This window comes from Mustela nigripes, chromosome 1, assembly GCF_022355385.1.
Source record: "Mustela nigripes isolate SB6536 chromosome 1, MUSNIG.SB6536, whole genome shotgun sequence".
NCBI classification, from domain to species: domain Eukaryota; kingdom Metazoa; phylum Chordata; class Mammalia; order Carnivora; family Mustelidae; genus Mustela; species Mustela nigripes.
This window is the reverse complement of record NC_081557.1, coordinates 13,750,874-13,770,162: the sequence shown is the minus strand read 5'-3', so window position 1 is coordinate 13,770,162 and position 19,289 is coordinate 13,750,874. Positions and strand designations below refer to the sequence as shown.

General features: G+C 35.6%; 2 protein-coding genes and 1 pseudogene across 2 annotated transcripts; all 3 read left to right on the top strand.

Moving 5' to 3' along the window:
- Nucleotides 1-173: 173 nt before the first annotated feature.
- Nucleotides 174-1,115, top strand: LOC132021282 (olfactory receptor 8K3-like). Its single transcript, XM_059405436.1, has one exon. It carries the CDS (start codon nt 174-176, stop codon nt 1,113-1,115), a length of 942 nt encoding a protein of 313 aa, XP_059261419.1.
- A 6,049-nt stretch (nt 1,116-7,164) lies between these two features.
- Nucleotides 7,165-8,137, top strand: LOC131998594 (olfactory receptor 8K3-like; annotated as a pseudogene).
- A 7,684-nt stretch (nt 8,138-15,821) lies between these two features.
- Nucleotides 15,822-16,763, top strand: LOC132021276 (olfactory receptor 8K3-like). The gene has a single exon (XM_059405423.1). It carries the CDS (start codon nt 15,822-15,824, stop codon nt 16,761-16,763), a length of 942 nt encoding a protein of 313 aa, XP_059261406.1.
- Nucleotides 16,764-19,289: the final 2,526 nt, after the last annotated feature.

Genomic DNA, 19,289 nt, shown 5'->3' with positions numbered 1-19,289 from the left:
TGGTTCCAGGTTCAGTGATGGAGGTGAGTCTTATTTTAATTAACTCGTCTAAAAAATTAGGTTTATCTTACCCACAATGGCTTTGCATCCTAAAATCTCAACAGACATTGTCTCCTGAAACCCAATGACTCTTGTGATGGTTGTTCCCACAGCAATTTTCCTTAACAGCCTGGATGAACAAACAAAACCTAACAGTGCTAACAGAATTCATCCTAATGGGAATCACAGACCGTCCAGAGCTGCAGGCTCCCTTCTTTGGGCTCTTCCTCGTCATCTACACGGTCTCAGTGGTGGGCAACCTGGGCATGATTATCCTCACCAACATGGATTCCAGGCTCCAAACACCCATGTACTTCTTTCTCAGACACCTGGCTTTAATTGATCTTGGTTATTCAACTGCTGTGGGACCCAAAATGCTGGTAAATTTTGTAACTAACCAAAATACAATCCCCTACAACTGGTGTGCCACACAGCTGTCTTTCTTCATCTTGTTCATCATCAGTGAGCTATTCATTCTGTCAGCAATGGCCTATGACCGCTATGTGGCCATCTGTAAGCCTCTGCTCTACACAGTTGTTATGTCACAAAGAGTGTGCTGGGTGCTGGTAGCCATCCCCTATCTCTACAGTGCCTTTCTCTCTCTGACAACCACCATAAAAATATTTATGTCTTCTTTCTGTGGACATAATGTCATTAGACATTTTTACTGTGATAGTCTTCCCTTGTTAACTTTGCTTTGCTCAAGCTCACGTGATATTGAGTTGATAATACTGATCTTTTCAGCATTCAATTTGGTTTCATCCCTTCTGATAGTGCTGGTGTCTTACATCCTAATCCTTATGGCCATCCTTAGGATGAACTCTGCAGAGGGAAGGCACAAGGCCTTCTCTACCTGTGGATCCCATCTGACAGTGGTTATTGTATTATACGCAACACTTTTCTTCATGTACGTGCAACCCAAATCAAGTCATTCCTTCGATACTGATAAAATTGCTTCTGCATTCTACACTTTGATTATACCTATGCTGAATCCCATGATCTACAGCCTGAGGAACAAAGAGGTAAAAGGTTCCCTGCATAGAATCTGGAAAAGTCTGCACAGACTGCCTATGTAGGACTCAGTATAGACTCTGTATATAATAAATCATGTTACAGACTGCTGTTTATTATATGACATAGGCCTTTAAAAAGTGTAATGTATAAAAGTAATGGAAACTAGAATGTTTTTCATTTTTCAACTTATAGTTATTCCAGTAGTGATCATCCTTCTGGTATCAATTTTTACTTGTCCTTAAGTATTACCATGAGCAACTGGAGTGCAGACTTCTATTCTCAAATTGCCAATACTTATGTTACAATTTAAGGGTTTAAGGGAAGTCAATACATCTGCCATTAAATAACTTTTTTATTAATTTTATTTATTTATTTGACAGACAGAGATCACAAGTAGGCAGAAAGTTACACAGAGAGAGAGGAAGGGAAGCAGGTTCCCTGTTGAGCAGAGAGCCCAATGTGGGGCTCGATCCCAGGACCCTGGGATCATGAGCTGTGCTGAAGGCAGAGGCTTTAACCCACTGAGCCACCCAGGCACCCCCATTAAATAGTTTCTTAAGCCTTTCTGGTGTCTTTTTTTAAATATATTTTGTGGACTAAACACCACTTTAAGACCAGTGCCCACCACACTGGCATACTGACATAAGATGGCATTTATTGTTTTTTTTTTCTGTGTGTGTGTGCTGGGCATATATACATCAATGTGTAGTCAACACTGTCTGTCCTTAGCTGTATCCCTGTTGACACTTTAACTATATCCCCTTTGATAGGTGGCATTTCAGATTTGTTACATCATGATATATGAACATGTGTAAACATGGGAAAGCAGAATAAAGTTTGATTATTTTCATGTGTCATAAATATGTACATTAAAAGTTCAAAAAACTTCACACTGAAACATTAGAAATAGTAAGTAGATTTTGCAAGATTAGTGGATATAATATCAACATATTAAAGACGAATTATTTTGCTATCCACCAGCAAAAATAGGTAAAGTTGAAATTTTAAACTATCAATTATGCTAGATAAAATCTATAGAATACTTAGGGAACAGTCTAAGGAACGATTTGCATGATTTCATTGCTAGACACTGTAACAAACATTACTGAGTTACTGGAGGAGAGATAAATGTTTATATATATACCATGTCATTGTTAGAAGATATAAATATTATGATGAGGCCAGTTCTCCATAAATTTTCCTGTAGATTTAATGCAGTAACAATCAAAATTTCAATAGCATTTTTTAGTGTTAAGCTGATATCAAAAGTTATGTGGAAATGCAAAGGATCTAGATATCCAGGGCAATATCTCAGAAGAAGAAAGACTTCAGAGGACTTCCAATAACAGAAACAATTCCTTTAATGAAGTGAGATTATTTTTAAAAATATGTCATCAGTGCACATATTTACAGAGAGATCAAGAGTATAATAATAAAGTCCAAAATAGAATCACGTGTGTAATTCCACGAGTTTTAAAATAATAGCCCTACCACAATGTAGAGGGGAAAATCAGGCTTCTCAATAAACTGACTGTATTCAATTAGGTTCCTATGTAGAACATGAATCTTGGTCTTTTGTCCACTACATGCAAACCGTAATTGAGATGTGCTATGAATGGAAATGTGAAAGCTGAAACCAAAATTTTGGTAAAGCAAAGTAAAATAACATTTTCATGACTTGGGATCAACAAAGATTCCTTAGGGTACAAGAAATAATAATGCTAATAAAGAAATAGTACCCTCTACAATGAAAATTTCTATTAATAAAAAAATATTGTAAGAAAGCGAAAAAGTCCAGAGGGACCACATGTGAAGTACACACACCCTTCAAAGTAATCTGTAAAACAAAACAAAATAAAACAACAAATTGTTCTAACTTCTAGAATGAAGATGATCAACACCGTCAACCTATTGTTAGGGAATGAATAAGTTGGGGGGAAGGGCAGAAGGGTATCAAATCTGCCAAAAATGCATAAATGTGTTCAAAAAAATTATTCATTAAATGTAAGTGAAGATTATATACTGTGATACCATTACACATTCAGCAGGGTAGCTAAAATTCAAAATTTGGATAATAATTCAAAGTGTCGATAAGGGTGTGGGAAACTCTAATTCTTGTAACTGTTTCAGGGAGAGTACGTTACCATAAATACTTTAGAAAAATAAGAGAATAATTACTAAATTTGGTGTGTGTATACTCTATGATGCAGCAATTCCCTTCCTGTGCAATTATGTCCACTGGAGAATAAGTAATAGAATGTTTGTGGCAGATGTAGTCATCATAGGTGTTAAGTGCTTATCAAGGGTGGAATGGGTGAATACGTGATGACATCTTCAAAAAATATAATCTACACAGCAGAGCAAGAAGAAGAGCTAGAAAGAAGAGGAGGAGAACTAGAAGAAGAGACATGCAAATGCCAACAGAAAATAAATTAACATAAATTAACATTATTACTAGTTAAAAGAACACCTTAAATAGATTTATGATAACATTCAACACCTATTTCCAATAAACTACCTCAGTGGCCAGAATAAAAGAAAACAGTATTATAAATGATATCTATAAAAATCCTGTATACTGGGGCAGGAAAAGGACAAATAAATTGAGGACAAAAGTTTTTAGGGCAGTGACAATATTCTGTATGATACTATAATGATGGACACATATTATTACACTTAAAAATCTACATAAAACTTTTAATGTCTACTGAAATATTTGAAACTTTACCTCTGAAATTGTCCCCAAGACTAGGAGGTTTTCCCTTGAAATCAGCCCAGCATTCTTGCTTACAAGCAGGACACCTTAATGTTATTATACGTTTTGAAACAAAATGTGTAACTTATGTAAGTGCCCATAGTAACTCAGCTTAGTTTCACTGTTATTTGTATGAGCTGGTGTAATTTTTGGAGACTATGGTGTCTTTCACTGAATATTAAATTCATTCATCTTCTTTGCCACCCCCCTCCTGTTCTGGAGGAAGAGTTACTTTTATATTTTTCATGAGTCATTTTTCATTCATGTATATCTGATTATATAGGACTGGTAAAGTATTCCCTCCTACTATGAAAGTTTCCCTCTCACATTATTAATTTTGATGAACAGAATTCTTAAAATAGTTCATTGAATCATTTTAATTTTATACAAATATTGTTTTATGTGTTTTGTTAAAATATTCTACTACCTCAAAAATGTCCCATTATGTTTTTGCCTAAACTGTTTATTTGCATTTCACATTTAGATCTTTAAATCAAATAGAAATGATTCTAGTAAGATCTGGGTAGGTGTCCACATTCACATTTTCTCAAATAAATATACAAATTATCTAAAAGCACTTATTGAAAAATAGCTCTTACAAATCAATGAATAGTTGACATGATATACAGTACAATGATGACAAAAGACATGAACAAGTACTTTTCAAAGTAAATATATAAATACTTCTGAAACAAATGAAAGACTTTTTATTTCATTCAGTACAAGGATAATGCAAATTAAATCACATAGTTACCCATTCACATCATCTATAATGCTAGAAAGAAAATGATGGAACATACCAAATCTTAATGAGAATATTAAACAATTATAATAATTTGCACAGCTACTAAGAATGCATACTGTTATAACTACTCTGGAAACTCATTTGGTAGTACTTACTAATGTTAAAAATGCATAGCCTATGGCTCAGGTTTTTAGGATAAGAGATACACAGAAATAGAATTATATTCAAGATTAAGTCAGTGTTGCTGTAGACACAAAGGGTGTGGGAGTAGCCATTTTTAATTACCATTGTTAAGAAGCTTTTATGTTTATTGGGATATTTTTTATAATCTATAAATTATTCTCTAACCATTCTCTAAATACATGATAAAATCCACTTTTTGTTATTTCATAAAGATCCAAGATGTGAAAAAAGAAAGTTTTATGTTCATCAAAACATCAGGTGAAGTAGAATGTTTATAATATCATTAGTTGTAAAGCCTAAAAGTTGAAAGCAGTTCTAATATTGAACAATAAAATAATGGACAACTGATTTGTGATATATTCATAAAAAAGAGTTGTATACAGACATAAAAATGAGCATTCTGCAATGACTATAACAGCATATTAACTGAAAAAAAACAGTCACAAAAAATAGTATGTGTAAGATTTCTTTTATATGAAGTAACAAAAATAAGTGAAAGTAATTTATGTTGTTAAAAAACAGAATAATGGTTATCTGTGTGTGTGTGTGTGTGTGTGTGTGTGTGTGTGTGTATAAGGGGACAGTTGATTGTAGAAAGGAGAATGAAGGGTCTTCTGGGGTCCTGATAATGTTTTATTCTATTTTTGTTATTGTCATTACTGTATAATTTGGATTCTAATTACACAAAGTGCTACCTTTGTAAAATTTATTTATGATAAATACATTTATCAATATGCAAATATACTCAATAATAAGTTTAAAACACCACCAATAAGGGAAAAATGGCTACACATACATATATTATTTTACCTTGTGAATTTTTAAAAGGATGCAATAAGCGTGATTCAAACATTCCTCCATTATGTTCACATCCATGAAATCCTAAAAAGCCATTGTATTAACAAGAGAAAATTACAGGTTGGGAGAAAAATGAAAATATCTTTCCTATAGATACAATGTTTGGATTCCAGATCTCTCCATTAGAGTAAAAAGAGTTAACCAGGAGACACTGTGCAGAATGGTATCTAAGAGAACTTCATTTGTAGGGGGATATAAAGATGTCCTATACAATTAGCAGGTACATCACAGCTTCATTAACCTCCAAGCTTAATTAACTTGTATTCTTTCTCCTCAGGGAGAGCCTCAAAAGAGGAAAGATACACATAAATCTTTCTCACGAGCTTCTGTTAGGAATACAGGGGAAAACAGATTCCTCCTCAGAGGTGAGTGCAATGCACTTGTCTCTGTAAGTAACTCAGACCAGCGACTCTCCAGTACCTCTCTCCAGGACCTCGTTAGTGTCTGATACCCCCTCAGTGTTTCAGCAATCTCTTCGAAAATCTGCTTTGGTAACTGAAGTTTCTGGGTGAATACAAGGTTGTAAACATCTTTATTATAAATTTTGGTGAAACCTAGACATTTACTGTGAGGCAACAGTTTGTACTCTTCAGATCTAAAAGTGGATTTTCCAGGTTATAATGGCAATTCTATGGTTAACTTAGAGTCACCATCAAATCGTCTTTATAGTGGTTGTACCATTTCACATTACCAACAAGAATACATAGAGGTTCTAATCTCTCTACACCTTTGTCAGCATTTATAATTTTCCTTTTTATTTATTTATTTTTTTTTAATATCCATCCTAAGGGTGCGTGGTGGCTTGGTTGGTTAAGCATCTGCCTTCAGCTCAGGTCATGATACAAGGGTCCTGGGGTGGAGTCCAGCATCAGGCTTTCTGCTCATCGAGGAGTCTGCTTCTCCCTCTGGCTTTCCCCCTGGGGTAGTGCTCTCTCTCTCTTGTTCACTCTCTCACTCAAATAAATAAATAAATAAAATCCTTAAAAAACAAAGAATCCTATGGGGTGTATGGTGCTGTCTCATTGTGGTTTTGAATTACATTTTTCTAATGACTAAGGGTGTTGAACCTTTCTTCATGAGTTTATTGACCATTTGCTTATCTTCTGTGAGAAATGTCTGTTCAAGTCTTTAGCCTATTTTCTAATTTGCACTGTTTGTTTGTTTGTTTGTTTGTTTTTTCTGTTGAATTGGAGAATCTTTACATATTCTATATAACAGAGCTCTACCAGATAAATGACTTGCAACCTCCTCCACTGTGTGGGTCATCTTTTCATCTTTTATAGTGTTCTCTGATGCACAAAAGTCTGTTTTATTTTTTTTAATTTTATTATATCCATTTATCTATTTTTACTTGAACTGTTTGTGCTTTTGGTGTCTAAGAAAGCTATAAAGAGCTTAGCTGAGTTGGTAGAGAGAGACTTGAGCTGCCAGGTGTTAGACAGCCAAATAAATCAACAGACCATAAATGCAAGATCTCAGCCTTTAATCACTTACTACAATGGTCATCTCAGTCATATGTCCTGAAAGTTAGTGATTATTTGTACATTTCTTCCCAATACAGGTTTCCCAAATGGCCTGTACAGAGATGCACAATCTAACGACATGGAAAGAATTCATTCTAATGGGAATCATAGGACCCCCTGAGCTGCAGGCTCCACTGCTTGGACTCTCCCTCACATTTTACTTCTTCTCAGTGGTGGGTAACCTGAGCTTGATCATGCTCACCAAGATAGCCTCCAGGTTACAAACACCCATGTACTTCCTCCTCCGACACCTGGCTCTCACTGATCTGGGTTATTCAACAGCTGTGGGACCCAAAATGCTAGCAAACTTTGCTGTAGATCAGCCTACCATCTCTTATACCTGGTGTGCTACCCAACTCACCTTCTTTAGTATATTTATTACTAGTGAAATTTTCATTTTGTCAGCAATGGCCTATGACCGTTATGTGGCCATCTGTAACCCTCTGCTCTACACAGTCATCATGTCACATAGATTATGTCAGTTGCTGGTGGCAATCCCCTATCTATACAGCATCCTTCTGTCTTTGCTGACCATTATAAAAATTTTCCTTTCATCATTTGGTGGCTATAATGTCATCAGGCATTTCTACTGTGACAGTCTACCATTGATAGATTTGCTCTGCTCAGACACACATGAAATTAGACTGATAATTTTGATCTTTTCAGCTTTTAATTTGGTGTCCTCTCTTCTGATAGTCCTTGTGTCCTACATGCTGATCCTTGTTGCCGTGCTCAGGATGAACTCTGCAGAGGGCAAGGCACAAGGCTTTCTCCACCTGTGGATCCCATCTGACAGTGATAGTCATATTTTATGGTACTCTGTTTTTTATGTATGTGCAGCCCAAACCCAGTCATTCATTTGATACTGATAAAATAGCCTCCTTGTTTTATACTTTGGTTATACCCATGCTGAATCCCATGATCTATAGCTTGAGGAACAAAGAGGTGAAAAATGCCCTATATAGGACCTTCAGAATGTTTGCAAATGTTTTACTTAAAATTCACTGTAGGGCACACTAACACTAAATTATGTATTAGTCAATGTATACTGTAGTTAATCTTGCTGTAGTCTTGGTCTGTTGTTTCCGGGGGGGGAGGTGAGCAAGAATCAATGTGTGATAAGCATAGAAATAAAGAAAAATATACATTATTTTCAAAATTCAAATGAGGATAATCACCAACAGATTGTGTCTTCATTCTCATCCTTCAGATACTAACCTAATTTAGTTTCAGTTCCAGGTCAAGTACTATTCCTACAAGTTCTGGCACTACCCTATTTGTCTGTCTCTTCTACTAAACACTTATTTTTATAAAACCAGAGACTCCATATATTCTTTTTACAACCTTATCTATAACAGTCTAGTATAGTAAAAGTCACACACAAAGAAGATACCTGATAGATACTATATAAATTAATTAATCAAGGAAATAAACATATACTGTGAAGTTTAATAACAAAAATCCCTCTCTTTATTGGGCTTACAGAAAATAAGCAGCATGAGAACTGGTCTATACAGTGGGATGGATTGGATTGAGCTATATGAAAATGGGATAGAGCCAGTAGTCAGGATGGTGGTCACCCTTTAATTAAGGTTATCAGGGAGCGTTCTGCAAAGATAGCATTGAAACAAACACTTGAGGAGCTAAGTGGATAGACTCTGGCTACCTATCAGAAGCTTGTTCCATGGGGACCAAATATTGCAGCAGTTCCAATGACTAATGTGCTGAGGAACACCACAGTCAAAGGTGGTGGGAACATAAATGTGACTAAGAAATAAAAGAGATATGATGAACTTATAATATAGAATGTGATCTTGTAGGACTTATATAGGCCATTGTAAAACTTGCCTTTTATTCCAAATGATAGAAAAGGCCTTTGGAGGATTTTGAGCTCAGGAGTGGTTTGATCTATCTTTGATAAGGGGACAGCTATCACTGCTGTGCAAATAACGGATGGAAAACTCTGAGATGGGAAATTGAAGACACTGAGGGAGTTGATCATGTTACATTTGAGAGAGAATAAAGGTTTAATCCGGGACAAGTAGAGCCCGAGGATAGAAGTGATTACATTCTTAACACATCTTTAAGGAAATATCAATATTTCTTCACATTTATGTGGGGTATAAGAAGCATAAAAAGGGAAATTAATTATTTGAAAAGAATGGAAAGACTAGTTCCAAGACTCATCTTAAGATCTGTTGAATACTGTTTTCTGCTTTCAATTAAGATGGCCTTAACTTCCCACTAAGATAAGAAAAATAAAAGCACCAAACCAAACAAAAATAGAGACAAGAAATATGAAACAAGTGGTCACAACATTGACATCAAGCAACAAATGCCAGTTTCCCTGACAGATAAGGAACAAATCAGGTGAATCCCATGATTGTGCCACTTTCCTGATGAGCTGAAGGAATAAAGTTGAGAGTCCAGAAGTCTATGGTAGTTGAATTTTGTAAGATAGAGTACCAGCACTAGAAAAGCTGTGCAGAGAAAGAACACTGGATCTCTGCATAGAATCCTCCTGGATTATTGGACAGATTAGTGATCAGGACATGCAAGAGGAAACCATCCAGGTGAAAGAAATAACCATCTAAGATGATGAAAGGCAACAGTATCTGAAACTCAAACAGAGGTAGAAATTGTGAGAATGTATTGTACAAGGAGTAGAAAACCTCATAGTTTGTGGGGCCTGAGGTAAAGTACTCAAGAAGGTCTTCCTTCAGGAAGAGGAATAATTAGCCCTACTTCTACACTGCTCTGGTCCCACCTAAGAAATTATAAAAGCAATATCCAAAAGGATTAAACTATCTCAAAATAACTATATCCTAGAAGAAAACTGAGGGATTATTGCTAAAATACAAATGTATCCAGTATCCATCAAGAAAAATTCACAATGTGTGAAATATATTCTATAATTATCAGGCATATAAGGAAGCAGGAAGACATGATCTATAATGAATAGAATAACCAATCAATGGAAACTGTTCAAGAATTTGCACTTGTTTGAAATATCAAACAAGGACAAAAATGGTTATTATAATTGTATATCATATTTTCAAAAAGATAACTAAAGACATGGAAGATATTTAAAAAAAGGATTTCAAATATTAGAGAGAAAAAAATACCATGTTCAAGGTAAAAGATAAAAGGGATTTTAGGTAGAGTAGATTGGACATTACAGAAGCAAAGGTTAGTCAGTCTATAGATACAGCAATAAAGTATCAAAATGAGACAAAGGGAGCGAAAAGAATCAAAAACATAAAAAGAATAATAATAATCTGTGAGACAGTTTCAACTAACCAAGTATGCATATGATAGGTTTCCCAAAGAAGAATGTCATTAGAATTATTTGAAGAAAACACAGGTGAAAAGTAATCACACATGATGAAAGTTAAAAGACCTCAGATTCAAGAAGATTAACAAACCCCAGATAAAAGGAACATACAGACCTGAAGGCAACTCATCATTAAATATCTCAAAGCCAACGATAAATAAAACATTAAGCCATCAAAAAGCAAAGACACTGGACACTTTATAGAAAGAGGAACAAAGAATAACAGATTTATCGTCAGAAGCACTGCAGGTGAGAAGACAGTGGAGCAACATCATTAAAGTATCAAAACAAATAATTGTCAGCTGAGAATCTTGCACCCAGAAAAGTGTAGTGATGAAAACCGGATTAGTGGTTGACAGGGGCTAAGGACAAGGGAATGAGGGAAGGGAAGAGCAGTTAGGTATGAAGGAACCATAGGTGACCCGTATAGTGATGGAATAAGCCTGTTAATGGTTTTGCTGTTTATATTCCTCTACATATGATTAAAATTGCATATATGTATATGGGGCGCCTGGGTGGCTCAGTGGGTTAAGCCGCTGCCTTCCGCTCAGGTCATGATCTCAGGGTCCTGGGATCAAGTCCCGCATCGGGCTCTCTGCTCAGCAGGGAGCCTGCTTCCTTCTCTCTCTCTCTGCCTGCCTCTCAGTGTACTTGTAATTTCTCTCTGTCAAATAAATAAATAAAATCTTTAAAAAAAATTGCATATATGTATATATAATTCTTTGCAAACACAAAAGCCCACACGTAACAGGACGCAAGTCCGCCACTGCGTCTGGACCTTTCCTGGCCACTGCAGAGCACCTGCTTCTCCCTGGCCTTCACCCCGAGTTGCACTTCCCAACCTGGGCTTCCTGTCCTCTGTTCCTTGGTGGGTGCCCTCCAGGAACGAGGGGGCGGCTCTCACTCCAGTCCACAGCACTGATTGGGACTCTATCAAGAGTCAGCAGCGAGGTCACTGTGAGCCCCACCCATGACCTACCAACAGTGTTGATCCAGCTGGAGCTTGCTCTTTCTGTGGCATATATATGTATACATACATATACATATATACATATACATATATATGTATACATATATATACATATATGTATATATAATTCTTTGCAAACACAAAAATGAGATGGTGACCCAAATAGGCAGAGTATTGTGCCAACATTAATTTCATAATTCCTGTGGTAGAATCTGAATTGTACAATAATGATGCAAGTTGTTACTCCTAGTAGAAACTAAGTGAGGTGCAGGAACTCTGGGCTCCTTGGCACCACATAATTCTATAAGTATTTCAAAATAGTAGAAAGCTAAATTAAACCCAAGCCTGTCTGAGACATTACAGGGTAGATGAGATGGAATGGAAATATTACATAGAGAGATACATATATCCATACATATGTCAAAACTTATCAAAATTTTATACCTCATATATGTGCAGTTTCCTATTTTCAATGATACCTATGTAAGGTGTTTTACTTCATTTCTAACCATGCCAAGAGATCAAACAAAAACCAAGGGAAAAGTCAGTAAAAGAAACATATTTTAACTATTATACAGTTAAGAGAGTGCTGGGCTGACTCTTGGTTAAGGGACCAGCTCTTGATTTTGGCTGAGATCATGGTCTCAGGGCCATGGGATCAATCCCTGTGTCAGGCTCTACACTAAGCATGGCATCTGATTGAGACTCTCTCTTCCTCTCCTCTGCCCCCTCCCCTGTTCCCTCATTCCCCCTAAATTAATTAATTGATTGATTAAATAATTTTAATAAAATATTGTCCCATTAACAGGAGAGAACATAATTCAGGCACCTGTCATAGATGCGAACACCCAAGAACCTCATCTCTATGCAGGTACAAGAGGATATCAGAACCGGTACAACCAATCTGGAATAGTTAACAAAATTAAATGAATCGTTTTCTCTTCCCAAGAGATCTTCCTGTGTTGAGGGTATTTATGTGCGGTCATATGCATACATGTAGGTGGATCTACATGAATATCAACACACGCACACACACATACACACACAGCCAGAGACAGATATGTGAAATGTATACCACGGATGATTTTGTCTGGAACACATTAACATGGCAAGTCAAGGTTTTTCATGGAACTCTGTGTTGGAACAGTATTGCTGAGAACTGAGGTTGGAGACAAGCAAATACGAAGAGTAGATCCATAAAATTTGTAATATATTATCGACTGTAATGAAGAAAGAAGTAAAAAGAATCACAACATGAAAACATCACAAATAGGTAATGTGGCTTAAAGTGCAACAACACAATTGATAGCAAAATGACATAGTAAAACATATGTGTATAAAACATTATATTTTTCCAGAATACATTGATCTTATAAGATATATATTAAGTACAGTAGAGGAGGTGACAAGGGAGAGAAAAATAATTGGAATGGATATTAGGCATGAAGGAAAAACAAGAAATACTGAACTCTAATATAGACAAATAAAATGAAAGACAAGACCTAAACAGATGAGTAGAATTTACTGTGAAAAAAGAAGAAAGAGTAACTAATTTCACTCTCTTTAGTCCAAGAAAGAGAGAGAGAGAGAAAGACAGACAGACAAAAGTAAAGGACACAGCACAATATCTTATTACTTATATACATAGTATCTTATTACTTTCAGTTCATTTAATTCTTTACTTTTTTAAGATTTCATTTATTTATTTAAGAGGGTGGTGGGTGGGAGGAGCAGAGGGAGAGGGACAAGCAGAACATGCACTGGGCACCAGGCCATGGAGGACTCAATCTCAAGACCGTGAGATCATGATCTGATCCAAGACCATGAGTCGGATGCTTAACTGACTGAACCACCAGGTACCCCTCATTTAATCATTTGAACAATGCAGTAAGATAGTGTTTAAAAATGACTCCCTGTGTTATCTGAGGAGTCCATCGTGTCATCCCTCTAAGGAGACCATTGTCGAACTGAAGGAGTACTGGCAAGCTTGGTGTATGAATAACACAGTTTAATGCATTTCCCTATATGTTTGTTGTTTGTTTTGGTAAAAATACTTCAGCGTAATAAAACCAAAGGGAGGAGAAAATATATCATATATATTATATGTATATATCATATATCCTATCAGATATCATATATATTATATATATTTTATATATGTAAAATGTTTTACATAATGTGTTAATACATATATAATTATATAAAATATATGGTAATATAGGTTTGAGAGAGAAAGGGGGAGAGATTTTGAGTAATTAACACATATGCTTGTTGAGAATGGCAAGGCAAAAATCTGTGGATTAAGCCTAGCATTGCAAGAGTTGGCACTGCAGTCTTGAGTACAAAGAGGGAAAACTAAGGTAGATTTTCTATATTTCAGTCAGGAGCATAATTTCTTTGTCTTTGGAGGACCCCAACTTTTGCTCTGTAAGATTTTCAACTGATTGGATGTGGTCCACCTACATTTCAGACGGTACAAGGCTATACTCAAAGTCTATTAATTTGAATTTTAATCCTGTGTGAAAAATATCTTTATAACAACATCTGGATAATTTTTTTAACTAAACAACTGACCACCCTAGCCTAGCCAAGTGCACACATAAAATTATCCATCAAAACGGGGGGTGGAGGGAGAAAGAGTTAAAAATAAGATGTATGAATGTAGTACACAAACTAACAAAAAAAATCTAGGGGCGCCTGGGTGGCTCAGTGGGTTAAAGCCTCTGCCTTCAGCTCAAGTCATGATCTTAGGGTCCTGGGATAGTGCCCCACATGGGCTCTCTGCTCAAGCAGAAAGCCTGCTTCCTCCTCTCTCTCTGCCTGCCTCTCTGCCTACTTGTGATCTCTGTCAAATAAATAAATAAAAATTAAAAAAAATTCTAATTCAGTGGTGAATACAAATTGTTTTAGACAATTAACAAACACCCTCCTTGAATGCTGTTAAGCTTTCAACTGCTTTAGGGATATCAAGAAATTGCTTGGCATGTCTTCAGGGAGAGTCTCAGAGGGCAACAAAGAATCCATAAATTGATCTCACATCACCATATCACGAAGCACATGGGGAAGCCAAGACAGAGGTTTCATCACAGGTAAACACAGTATTTCAGGTGATGCTGTGTTATACCAATATCCAAATAGTTTCGGTGAACTTTGCAAGGTAACACTTTTAATCCATGTCAAAGCATAGGATTTCTGATTCACTTCTGCATCTCCTACTATTGATACTGCTTGACAGAGCAAGAGTGCATTCCTATCTCTTCACCTCACTTGTTCAAGTATTTTCACAAGTGCTAATAGCCATTTTTGATGTGTCAGGGACATATTGCTTATGTAAATATATGTGTCCTATAAATACTAGATCATATAAGTAATACAGGTCAAACCGAGTGACCATAAAACCTAACTAAAGAATTAGCAATTAAGAAAAAAGAAAGAAAAAGAAAAACTGTGGCAAAATTATGAAACTGTAACTATTCAGGTGTTTGTTTGATACCTAAATCATCATTTAGTGACTATATTCTTCTTTTTCTAAAAAAAAGCTTATTCTCAAAAATATTGTGAGTTATTTAAATCAACTTATTTATAAAGGTGATTTTTTAAGTAATTCATAATAAGTAAAAAAGAGAAATTCTGCCTCGTACTGAGATATGAAAGCAATATTTGAAGGTCAGGAGACTTTTAAGTGCCGTTTTATGGTGATGACACGAGGTACCGGGTATTCAATTTCCAGTGGAATCTGATAGAAAACATAGATAATTTTCTTAAAGAGTGTAACAAAAAAATAAATAAATAAACCACAATGATCTGATCATCAAAATAGAAAATAAACTATCAAAAAAGCAATTTGCCATTTTCCCTAGTTGTCTCAAACTAGTGAGAGAAAGTCCTTTTCTCTTTCCTCATCTCACACAAAATCAGCACTAACAATGTTCCTTTTTTTCTTTCACCAACAGTGTTACTTTTTTCTTTCCCCTGTCATCATTGCACCTCAATATTTACATCATTAGTTTTTCTGTTCATTTAAAACAGTTTTTCTTAACAGTAGTTCAGAATTTCTGACAAAAGAGCATGTGCACTGGGTTATAGGATAGCTTCTCAGAATCTCACAATCTTATCAGTAATGTTTTATGTGAGGTAAATGTGGATTTTCCAGAAACGTGTTTATAATTTAATGTTACACGAGGCTGTATTTTTCTGTTGCTTTCTTACAGCTCACTCATAGACTTCTGACACTGCTATTTTACTTGTATTCAGGATAAAACCCTACCAGATAAAAACAAAGCAAATCAAAACAAAACCAAAAACAAAGAAAAACAACAAAACCACTCCGAGATGATATAACATGAAAGCTATTTACTATGCTGATTATCTATTCAGAATAGGTTTTCCAATAAACCTAGATGGAAAAACACAATTGGACAGTGCTGAATGAATTTATTCTCATGGGAATCACACACCGTCCTGACCTGCAGGCTCCATTATTTGGGCTGTTCCTCATCATCTATTTGGTCTCAGTGGTGGGCAACCTGGGCATGATCATCCTCACCAAGGTGGACTCCAGGCTCCAAACACCCATGTACTTCTTCCTCAAACACCTGGCTTTTACTGATCTTGGTTATTCAACAACTGTGGGCCCTAAAATGTTAGTAAGTTTTATTGTGGAAGAAAACACAATTTCTTATTATTTGTGTGCCATTCAAGGAGCTTTCTACATTATATTCATCATTAGTGAACTGTTCATTCTGTCGGCAATGTCCTATGACCGCTATGTGGCCATCTGTAACCCTCTGCTCTACCCTGTCATCATGTCCCAAAGGGTGTGTTATGTGCTGGTGGCCGTCCCCTACCTTTACAGCACATTTGTGTCTCTTCTAATTACTGGCAAGATTTTTAGTTCATTATTCTGTGGTTATAATATTGTCAATCATTTCTACTGTGACAGTCTCCCCTTGTTAACTTTGCTTTGCTCAAATACACATGAAATTGAATTGATGATTTTGATTTTCTCAGTTTTGGATTTGATTTCATCTCTTTCGATAGTTCTTGTGTCTTACATGCTGATCCTGGTAGCCATCATCAGGATGAACTCAGCTGAGGGTAGGCACAAAGCGTTTTCCACCTGTGGGTCCCACCTGACAGTGGCCACAGTGTTCTATGGGACTTTGTTATTTATGTATGTGCAACCCGAGTCCAGTCATTCCTTTGACACTGATAAAGTGGCTTCCGTATTTTATACCCTCATTATCCCCATGCTGAATCCTTTGATCTATAGCTTGAGGAACAAAGATGTAAAGTGTGCTTTACATAGGATATGGAAGAAGTCATGCAATACCTTTTCTTAAGTTTATTGTACACCATATGGTTCGTATGAAATAGACTATCCGCATTAAGCATTTCTATATGTTCCTTCAGAGGGAAATGTAAGGATAAATGAGTTCAAAATATATCTAAAGATTGACTTCCATGTACTCTAACATTTTATTCACATTTTGAAAAAAAATATAAATATATATTTTTCCTTCCTCAGGGATGGGAAAGTAGGATGGGTAAGGAGTCTATAGACTATAACACCAAGCAAGGAATGTGGGTATGCTCTGTGGGAGTGAAGAAGGATACTTAGTACAGAAAAAGAGTTAAAATGACTCATGTTAACAACTATCAAATAAACTTTCCAGTGTCTATGTATGATATGTATGTAGTGTGTTTCCTTGTAAGTACTTTCTTTGTTTTTAGCCTGTGTAGACTTCTGTAGGGTGTCTAAAACACACTTGACTATTATATTAAGGATGTTCAGTGTATTACACTCGCTTGAAGTCATCAGTCATCTGAATTTACTCCTGTATCTCCGTTCCCCAGGGAGTCTTTGTGCCCTGGTCTTTCCTCATGAGTGCCATTATTTTCACATAGGAGCCCTAGAGAGCCTCTCAACTATACACACTTGGCACTTCAACAGTCTAAAAGATCAGCACAGCATCTGATTTTGTCTAAATATGTCCATTTTGATACAGCAATTGAATTAAGTTTCATGCAATCTGCCATAGATAATTCCAAGATTTCTATTTTCCTAGCAGCTTGATCTTGATTCTTCAACACTTACTTGGTCCAACGGAATTACTCTTTCTTTTCTCTATGAAAAACAAGGATAACTTTTCTGTAAAAGTCATGTTCTAGGGGTGCCTGGGTGGCTCAGTTGGTTAAGTGTCTGGCTTTGGCTCAGGTCATGATCATGAGCCCACCGTGCAAGGATCTCCGCCTGTCTGGCTCCCTGCTCAGTAGAGAATCTGAGGCTCCCACTCTGCTCCCTCTCCCTCAGCAGCTCCCCTGTTCCCCTGCCCTTTCCCTTCCTCAGCCACCTGCATGCGCTCTCTTAAATAAATAAATAAATAAATAGCTTTTTAAAAAAGTAATATTCTACTTGTTTTTGTATGCTTACATACAAGGTCTACTAAATAAGGGTGTTGCCTCTTTGAAATGGTCAACTTTCTACATTTTGGTTCAAATGAGTGTGTGCTATATTTTTATTAGGTTGTATTGTTTGACCACATTGATTTGATGATCCCACCTGAAAAAAACAGAAGGAGAGGAGGCTATAATTTGGACATATGATATGATACATAGAAATTTATATACTTAGTGTGGATTTTGGACATACTTCCTACATAATCCTCCCCAAATATCCTTATATTTTGTTTATTGTTATTACATTTTAAACATTCAATAGACATATTTACATCATGGAGAGACTGGACTGTTTTCTGAGTCCACCGTCATGGGATAAAATTATCTGTGAAGTCAACAAAATTCAAATAAAAATAATTCATAAGAATATATATATATACACACAGAGGACATGTGGATATAAGGATAAATATTAAGAATATTTTTGTGGTTTATTTTTTAATTATTAAGAAGAATTATATACCTAAGTATGAGATACCATATATAGATATAAGAAAATATGCATTGCTTAGATCATATATGTTGGACAGAGTTACAGAGAAATATTAATAATACATAGATTTGAAAAAACAAACCATGAATAAAAGGATCACAATATCCCACTCTTAAAATATATATTGAAGTATCTTTGATCAGCCCTTGTAAGCCAAAAAAGAGAAAAAAAGTATTAAGATTTACAAATTTTGATAATTTATTTCATTCAGTTAAAATTGGTCTATTTCATTATTAAGTAAGTACATAGTTCATATCAAAAAGTATTATATTTTTCATAGAGCATAATAATTTGAAATAAGGAGCTGCTACTAACATAAAAAGTTGTTAAACATTATCATCATTAATGAATTTCAATTTATAGTGAGATAACACTATATACCAAGTATAATATCTAGTTGTTGGTGAGTAAGTGGAGGAACTAAAACTTTCATATATTGTTGGTGGAAACTTAAAATGGTATAAAGATTTAAAAACCACCCGGTTTAAGGTTCACCGTCTTAAAAATTAAACAACCATCTAAATATTTAAGCATCCCACTGTCATGTATTTACCCAAGAGAAAAGACAGCACATTGCATTGTAGGTATGTGTATATGAATGTCCACAGAAGCCTTATCTGTAATAGTCAGACACTGAAAATGATTCAAATGTTCCTCCACTTGAAATTGAATAAATACATTATGGAATATCCAAACAAATGAATACCACTCTGCTATAAAAAGTAATAAATTATTCATATGCACAAAAATATGGATGACTCTCAAAATTATTATGCAGAGTAAAGGACACCGGACTTACAAGAGTAAAGAATCTTGCATTAATTTACAAAAAGAAAAACAGAAAAAATAAAAAATCCAAACCCATCTGTAGTTATATGGAACTGATCAAAAGAGAAGTCCCAGAGAGTGCAAGGAA